Genomic DNA, 8,620 nt, shown 5'->3' with positions numbered 1-8,620 from the left:
CAGTCCGACACTGGATACAGATACAGCTACCTGTCAAATACAGCTACAAAGAACTCCAGAATTATTATTTTTTTTTTTTTACAGAACAAACTCTGTTTAAATTGCATGGGCGCATGTGAAGCTATTTCTCAAACTCTAACTTATGTTGTTATAAGAACTACTAATCGTTCCAGACAAACAGAATGTAAATAACAGTAGCAAAATATATGACTAATTCTCTCATTATCCAGCCATCTGACTTGTAGTTAAGTACATTTATAATAATAAAAAAAAATGTTATTTTGCTTTCAGTTAATTCTTAGTACTATATCTTATAATTATATAAATGTTATGGCAGCAAAAAGTGAAAAAGTATTCGCAAAGCATCTTTTCCCCCAAATAACTGTATTGCTTTTATCTGTTATTACACACATGGCTTGCAGTCCTGTAATCCGGTAGGCTCGGCCAATATTAAACACAGAGAATCAATGGTAAGGAGATTACCTACATTCCCATAATGCACCAGGTAATGGGGGATGCATGTAAACTCTCACCTCACATGCTAGGACTGAGAGAACATAGAGATGACACCGTACACCAGTTCAGCATGAATAATGGAAAGGGCATAATATTACAGCATACACCCAGCACTGTCATCCTCTTAAATTTCTGTTTTAACAGTCACCTACTTGTGCTCTATTCCCAACTGCAGTTTTGTTTGAGTCGCTAATTTGCTAGAAAAAGGATTGGCAGCTTGGATCATCTACATACTCTAAGGTTAGTTTTATTACCCATTCCTAGTGACATTTTAACCAGTTTATGTAATTATATATCCATACATCAATACAGATATTTTACATGTATGTAAACTTAATCATCTTATAGAATCTGTTAATTTAAAACTTAATATTTAGTACCTAAGTACATAAAATTAACAAGCAACAGGGAAGATCAAACTGTAACAAGCAATAACCATAAAATTAACAAGCAACAGGGAAGATCAAACTGTAACAAGCAATAACCAATCTATGCACAAGTATACTAACAATAGTATACTTCTATATAATTATTTCTTATTGTAAGCTCTACCATAGATCCCATTCATTCAACTATACCAAATGTCGTCCTTAAAGCTTCAACTTGCCATAAAAGAGCATTTATGTTTCTTGTTGAACAATTTGGGTAATCCCATCTGGAAACAATGAAAATGAGAATTCATTAGTCTTCCATATTTTATCAAAATATCCCATCTATTGTAAATAGATATTTTATGTTATCTATATGCTCAATAATCAAACTCAGTAGTTATTCTTATTCTGGTCATCAACAAACTTCCTTCTCTTTATTATTGATATATATATATATATATATATATGTATGCTATATGTTAGTAACATCAGATAGCAGTATATATTGGGCCAGTATTTCCAGTAGCTGAGCTGTGACTTTCTACAATGTAGAAAGGGGTATTACCTTTCCCAATTCATCATCGGACAGTTTTCCCTCTTTGTGATCAAGCCAGTTTTTAGCTTTTGAGTGGGGTCAGTTTCCTTGAGTATAACTTTATTTTTTACTTTACTCATGTTAAAATTTAATATTTTAGCATATTAGAATAAATATCCATAAGCAAAAATAGGTATAGTTAAGGAAAAATACACTTTTTTTTAAAAAAAAAACAAAACACACTTTAAGTTTATACACAATTCGTGCAAGCTCATTGATTTACCTAAAAAGTTTAATAAAATCAATTAGATGTACTTGACTTTATTCTTTTAAGGAGTGTTAGGGCAGTGAATGAAAACACTGAATTGTTTTATTTCATTTGAGGGACACTCTGAGTGAGAGCTGCTTTTATGTTGTCAGTAGCTGTTTATCTCAGCATGTTACAAGAGATAACATGCTGAGGAGCTTTAGGTCTGGATGCTATTTAGCTCAGTACCACACATGTTTTGATATGTTAGTGTTTGATATGTTTATGAGTTTACTTGCTCTATAACATATGTTAACTTACCTGAAGCCAGAGAAAGGCGACCTGTGGGTCTTCAGCAGTTTTGAACTACAGTCTCAGCATGTCCTGCCAGCCAGCCTGGGAAGCGGTTTTCTCCGGGCTCCATTGTTGTTCTCCCATCCATGACAAAAAAATTGTCTGTGTTACCAAAGCCGTAACTAGATATTTTAGTGCCCAGGGCTAGAGAGAAGCAGCGTTAAGGGGAGGTGTGGCTATACATGACCATTTCCATTTCAAGGAAGTTGAATGTTGACATATTTTATGTACGGTATATCTGTATAGTATAATCTGTAATTCTTCACTAATTGCCATATGTGATATTATTTTCAAATACAGGGGTATATGTATAAATAAAAAAAAGAAGACAACACACACTCCTCTAATGGTGCTCTAAAATTATATGATATTAAATTACCATCACAAAAATAGACAGCTGGGGTAAATGGGAATGGGCAACTCCTTCAAAATTGCAAATACACCAAAAAGAAAAAAGAAACAACGAGATTGTAGCTGTATAATGCAGCAAAGAGCAAAAATTTTGGATATTTGGTTTTACAACAACGTTCCTTCTTGTGCATATATTCATTTGACGTTGATCTAAGACCAGGAAGACATTAAATTAGTAACTGTCACCTTGGGTTAATATCTATCTTTTAGCAAACAGTCTTAAACAGATTGGGCCTCATGCATTAAGGAAAGTAAAGGGAAAAAAAGAGTAATTTTGCACCTTGACAAAACCATGTTGCACTGGAGGGGGAGCTAAATTTAAAATGTGTGGACAGATTTATAGTTGAGGAAGGGCATGTCCTAGATCACCTTTTAAATTTCAGTGTAAAAATAAAGCTATCAAGTATTTGTGTGTTACATCAAAAAACAGCCAGTATTTAACTTGTACAAAATAATAAACTAATATGCACCCCTTGTATTGTAACATGGTTTTGTCCAGGAGAAAACATACATATTTTTTTGCATTACTTTTATTAATGAATCGGGCCCATTTTGTTCAAATTGTATGAGATTTAATCTTTATTATTTTTTCGGTACACAGAACTGCATAGGCACTATTTTTACAACTAAAAATGATTTGCTTCTAATTTATTTGTTGACTTACATTTATATGCAAAATAATCATATATGGTTTTTATATTAATAATAATACTTGATTTGAACAGCAAATTTTGAGAGCCAGTGGGTTCAAAAAAGAATACACGAGCCACGTTTTTAGATGTATATTTTATATGCAATTTGTAAGGTGTGATTTATTTAATTTCTTCTCAACATAAATTTTGTGCATACAGAAGATTTATTATAATTGATTCTAATCTAAGAGCCAATATTGGTTAATTAACATTGTATGTTAAAGCTACTTAACAATTTATTTTTAAGAACAGATGCAGTATATGTACACTATATGGACAAAAGTATTCGGACGCTTGACCATTACACCAACAGGCACTGTAATGACATTGTATTCAAATACATGTACTGTAATATGGAGTTGGTCCCCCTTTTGCAGCAATAACAGCTTCCACTCTAATTGGAAGGCTTTCCACAAGATGTTGGAGTGTTTCTATGGGAAGTTGTGCCCATTCATTCTGCGGAGCATTTATGAGGTCAGACACTGATGTTGGATGAGAAGGCCTGGCTTGCAATCTCTGCTCCAATTAATCCCAAAGGTGTTCGATGGGTTTGAGGTCAGGGCTCTGTGTGGGCGAGTCAAGTTCTTCCACACCAAACTCATCAAACCATGTCTTTGTAGTCCTTGCTTTGTGCACTGGAGCACAGCCATGTTGGAATGGAAAAGATGGAAGCATAGCATTGCCCAAAATTGCTTGGTATGCTGAAGCATTAAGATTGCCTTCACTGGAGATAAGGAGCCTAGCCCAAACCCTGAAAAACAGGCCCATACCATTATCCCACCTCCACCAAACTTCACAGTTAGTATAATATAGTCAGGCAGGTAATGTTCTCCCGGCATCCGCAAAACCCAGACTCACAAATTTGACTGCCAGAGAAGTGCGATTCGTCACTCCACAGAACAGATTTCTCCACAGTCCAGTCTCGGTGTGCTTTACAACACTCCATCCCACGCTTGGCATTGATCTTGGTGATGTGAGGCTTGCATGCAGCTGCTCAGCCATGGAAACCCATTCCATTAAGCTCCAGACACACAGTTTTTGTGCTTACATTAATGACAGTGGAAGTTCGGCACTCTTCAGCTATGGACTCAGCAGAGCGTTGGCGACTTTTACACACCACGCGCCTTAGCACTCGTTGACCCCGTTATGTGATTTTACTTTTTACGTGGTCTTCTGCTTCGTGGCTGAGTTGCTGTTGTTCCTAAACTTTTCCACTTTCTAATAATATCACTTAAAGTTGACCATGGAATATATCCAGCAGGGATGAAATTTCACAAACTGTCTTATTGCAAATGTGGCATCCTATCACAGTACCCAGCATGAAGCCACTGAGCTCTTCAGAACAACCCATTTGTATCATACATGTTTGCAAATGGAGACTGCATGGCTAGATACTTGATTTTATACACCTCTGGCAACAGGTCTGATTGAAACACCCAGGTCTGATTAAAACACCTCAATTCAGTAATTACCAGTGGTGGCCAAATACTTTTGTAAATATAGTGTATTTTTTATGGATTCCTCTATATAGACATAAATAAGGATTACTAAGGCTTTTTGATTCAAACTATTGAATTGCAATATTTAAGAGACCCACACACGCTAAATAAAGTTACGTTATCTAACTGAATCATCGTATATTCTAATATACCACCATCAATTCAATATTAGTCTTTGGAAATCCCTGAGTGCTGCATCCAACTATGATACCAATAAATAAAAATATTTTAAAAAAACACTGATACTCTGCACTCACCAAATACATGATTAATTCTTTTGTGATAACATTGCTTGCCCTATGTAGAAATCTGTACAAATAGGGACATGCATTATATAATTTACTGGTTTAAACATTTAATAAAAAAGTTGAGGTGCATAAGGCCAGCAATATTAACTTTGAGTAACTTTGCAATAAATAAGGTATTGTGGCTAAATAAGCACTTAGTTTAAGAATGAAAGTTGTGTTGAGTATGGAAAAGTGAGTATCAAATAGTCAGACTTTTTAAACTAATATAGGGCAGCTTATAAATTATCATACAACTGTTTGTATTGCCTCTTCCTTGTACCATTGTTACAGTCTGACAATACTTGATATTTTTCTTTTAAAGGTTTTGTGCTTGAGAATAGCACCCTCTTCAGATCACAATGGCCCAGCTGTTACCCGCACAAGAAGCAGCAAAAATATATCACACCAACTATGTACGTAATGCTCGTGCGATCGGTGTCTTGTGGGCAGTCTTTACTATATGCTTTTCTATCATCATGGTTGAAGTCTTCATCCAGCCATACTGGATTGGGGACAGTTTAAACACTCCGCAAGCAGGTTATTTTGGTCTGTTCAGCTATTGTATAGGCAATGCATTGACCTCAGAGCTCATCTGCAAAGGCAGTGCCTTGGACTTTGAGAGCATACCCTCAGGAGCCTTCAAGACTGCTATGTTTTTTATTGGAGTGTCCATGTTCCTGGTGGTGGGCTCCATGTTGTGCTTCAGTCTTTTCTTCTTCTGCAATTCGGCCACGGTATACAAGGTCTGTGCATGGATGCAGTTGGCTGCAGGTAGTATACATTTCAGTTTGGCCAGCACTGTTGGTTTGCCTTTCTTTTCTTCCACTCCTACAAATGTTGTTTGTGTTGTCCTCCTAATTCTGCATTCCAAGTTCTTGTTTGTCTCCTTTCAGCGGCTGGCATTATGATCGGGTGCCTAATTTACCCCGATGGTTGGGACTCTGCAGAAGTCAAGCGTATGTGTGGAGACTCGACAGATAAATACTCACTGGGAGCCTGCACAGTGCGATGGGCCTACATCCTTGCTATTATCGCTATCATGGACGCCCTCATTCTCTCATTTCTTGCTTTTGTACTAGGAAATAGGCAGGATAGTTTGCTGCCAGAGGATTTCAAGATCCAAAACAAAGGTTACAGTCATTCACTTTTTTTTACTTCTTCTGTTGTATTATTACATCACATTACTGCTTATACTACTAGGTCATTACTCCAAAAATGTTCTAAAAAATTTTTTATAATATTTTTTATTTTTTAAATAAACCCAACATATAAAGTTATGAAATTTAATGCATTACAGTAATTTAAATCTGATTTCTTTAGTCTTTAGATGTCATTAAATGTTTAATTAAATAGATATTTTCTATTTGTGTTTTACAGAAGAAGAGAGTGGCTGAAAAAAAAATCATCTTCCACTACAAAATTATGAAACTCTGCACACGTATTAAATTGTACTTGCACCCCACATACAAAAACATAAACACTCACTGAGAAAAGTATAAATGGAAAGAAGGTGCACAAGGATGTGTGTGTTGTAATCCATGTGATTTAACGTCAATATTTTAAATGACGTGATTTTTAAAGCTTTACATAATGTTGTCTTGAAATCTTTTTTTGTCCATCAATAGATTTGTATAGTTTATATTCAGCACTATACTGTGATTGGTATCACAATGTCAATAGAAAGGCAATACCGGAATGGGGAACAAGTTTGAAAATAATTCCAATCTGATGCAAATATTGATGTTTCAAGTTATGTGATCTAAGAAAGACAGTAATGGGGAGGATCTAAAATCTGATGTTTTAGAATGTACTAAAATAAAATATTGACTATTCCACTTTAGTGTGTAAAATATTATTGATCATTTCACTCCAGCATCTATTCATGACAAATTAATGTTTTTTAAACAACAAAACTATGTTACACATTCTTAAATGTGTTTTGTCCACAGTACATTGTATGATTTAGTTTTTGCAATATTACTATATGTCACTTCTACATTCCTCCCTAATGCCAGGACTTGAAGTTCCTCAACAGCAGAAGCCACAGGTTGCCTATCTCAACTTCCGGCACTGGCTTCTGTGTAATCATGGAGTGGGTGGGTAGGTAGCTGGTGCATGCAGGAGAGATTGTGTTGGGGGCAGGGAGGGGGGGACTGCACAAGAAGCAGACAGTTATTCTGGCTATTGGCATCGACAGCAGGGGGGAGAGGTAAAGGGGACACAGCGTAGCATTAAGATTGGTTTGGATACAGTACATATACCATCATGTAACAAACGGATGGCTGTAGCAGAACTGAGAGCTGCACTATACAACTGCTGCTCACTAGCAACATATGTATATATTGTGAGAAGGTGACTGGTAGAGTCTGGGAAGGGAAGAATGTTTCTCCCAGGACACCCTCCTATGTGTGTTCTACAAAGGGTTAATTATGTTAGAGATCACCTGGGGTTTGATTCTTAGAAGGAGGGTTATTTTCTGTTATTTTTGGATTACTCACAAACCAGAAAGCACGGTGAAGTTTGTTTTTGATGCAAAGACTGGGTTTAAACCTTTACAAGGTTCTGACTGTTAATGCTGCTAATATCTGCTGAGCCTACTTGGAAAGGAGCTAAAACACCACAATATATAAAATAACACATCAGATGGGCTCTTCACAAACAATCCTTAATGCACTGGTGCAGAATACTGCAGCAAAAAGTGTATAGAAACCAAAAAATTGGCACTCATGGGTCTTCTTACAGTACATGCTTAGACTCAGCAGCAACAACCATCAATGTTGTTGTATGATGTGTGGCAACATTTTGGAGATTCATTTCAAAGTCCTTAATCAAGTGACATCACTATCCCAGAATACAGCACTGTTTTATACCCAATAAATGCTTACCCCCTTTATAAGCACCAATAAACACAAAGCAATTAAAAATCCACACCAGGGCACACTGCATCCATGAAATATGTGACAAGTCTTCTCCATGACACAGTTCCCACGTTCCACAAAGTGTGGGATCCTTGGTATAGCTTTAACAACAGTTCTGTGCCAGGCCTCTTATAAGCTTTATATGCTCTCCCCCCCCCCCCCCCCCTTCATTTTCCAATCTTTGAGATTCTCTACTCCCCCCTACTCTCTTTTTGCTCCTTCTGTTCGACTCTTCCCTTTTTTACTATCATCTTGGCATGTTGGGTTCCCTGACAGAGACATATACCCAACTTGGACTGTCCCTCCCTCCTCCCTCCCGTACCCTCCCCCCTTTACCCCCAACAAAAAATTAAAAAAATTCCGGCAGTTTGTTCTATTTGCTTTATATCTACAACATTACATGATCTACCTCTGGAAATGGGAAAATTCCTTACCCCTATAATCACCCCGTAGATCTTTAACTCCCAGTTTCCACCTGGAATGTACCATGATGTGAAAACTATATTTATATATATTTTTTTATTGTCTTTTTGAGTTTTTTATTTTTTCTACCCGAGTCTCTATATTTTGTATTCTTGGTACTTGTTTACTGTCATTGACATGTATTGTTGTGCTTTATATCTATCTGCTGCTATAAATAAAAAGTTTCAAAAAAATAAAAAAATCCACACCAGGGCCAATAATTGGAACCACAGAAATAGATAAGAAAAAATATTTTCAGAAATATATCACTGCAAACACATTCCTTCCTCCAATTACATAAGATGTATTATCTCTGTTATATAAATCT

The 8,620-nt window shown here is 36.3% G+C and overlaps 1 protein-coding gene across 1 annotated transcript; it reads left to right on the top strand.

Annotated features, from left to right (window-relative positions):
* The first annotated feature begins 376 nt into the window (after positions 1 to 376).
* Positions 377 to 6,747, top strand: LHFPL5 (LHFPL tetraspan subfamily member 5). Its single transcript, XM_075198040.1, has 4 exons — positions 377 to 756; positions 5,235 to 5,683; positions 5,806 to 6,042; positions 6,290 to 6,747. The coding sequence occupies exons 2-4, from the start codon at positions 5,272 to 5,274 to the stop codon at positions 6,304 to 6,306; spliced, it is 666 nt and encodes a 221-aa protein (XP_075054141.1). The 5' UTR covers positions 377 to 756; positions 5,235 to 5,271; the 3' UTR covers positions 6,307 to 6,747.
* The last annotated feature ends 1,873 nt before the right edge of the window (positions 6,748 to 8,620 follow it).

The sequence above is a fragment of the Mixophyes fleayi genome, chromosome 2, assembly GCF_038048845.1.
Source record: "Mixophyes fleayi isolate aMixFle1 chromosome 2, aMixFle1.hap1, whole genome shotgun sequence".
In the NCBI taxonomy this organism is placed as follows: Eukaryota; Metazoa; Chordata; class Amphibia; order Anura; family Limnodynastidae; genus Mixophyes; species Mixophyes fleayi.
The sequence above is the reverse complement of the archived record's forward strand: the minus strand, read 5'-3'. Positions and strand labels throughout refer to the sequence as shown.

What these genes read in the sequence shown, in the direction of transcription:
- LHFPL5 (XM_075198040.1), top strand. Translation starts at nt 5,272, where the DNA reads ATGGCCCAGCTGTTACCCGCACAAGAAGCAGCAAAAATATATCACACC. An exon ending in ATGGATGCAGTTGGCTGCAG is followed by an intron (nt 5,684 to 5,805) that starts GTAGTATACATT and finishes GTCTCCTTTCAG; the next exon opens with CGGCTGGCATTATGATCGGG.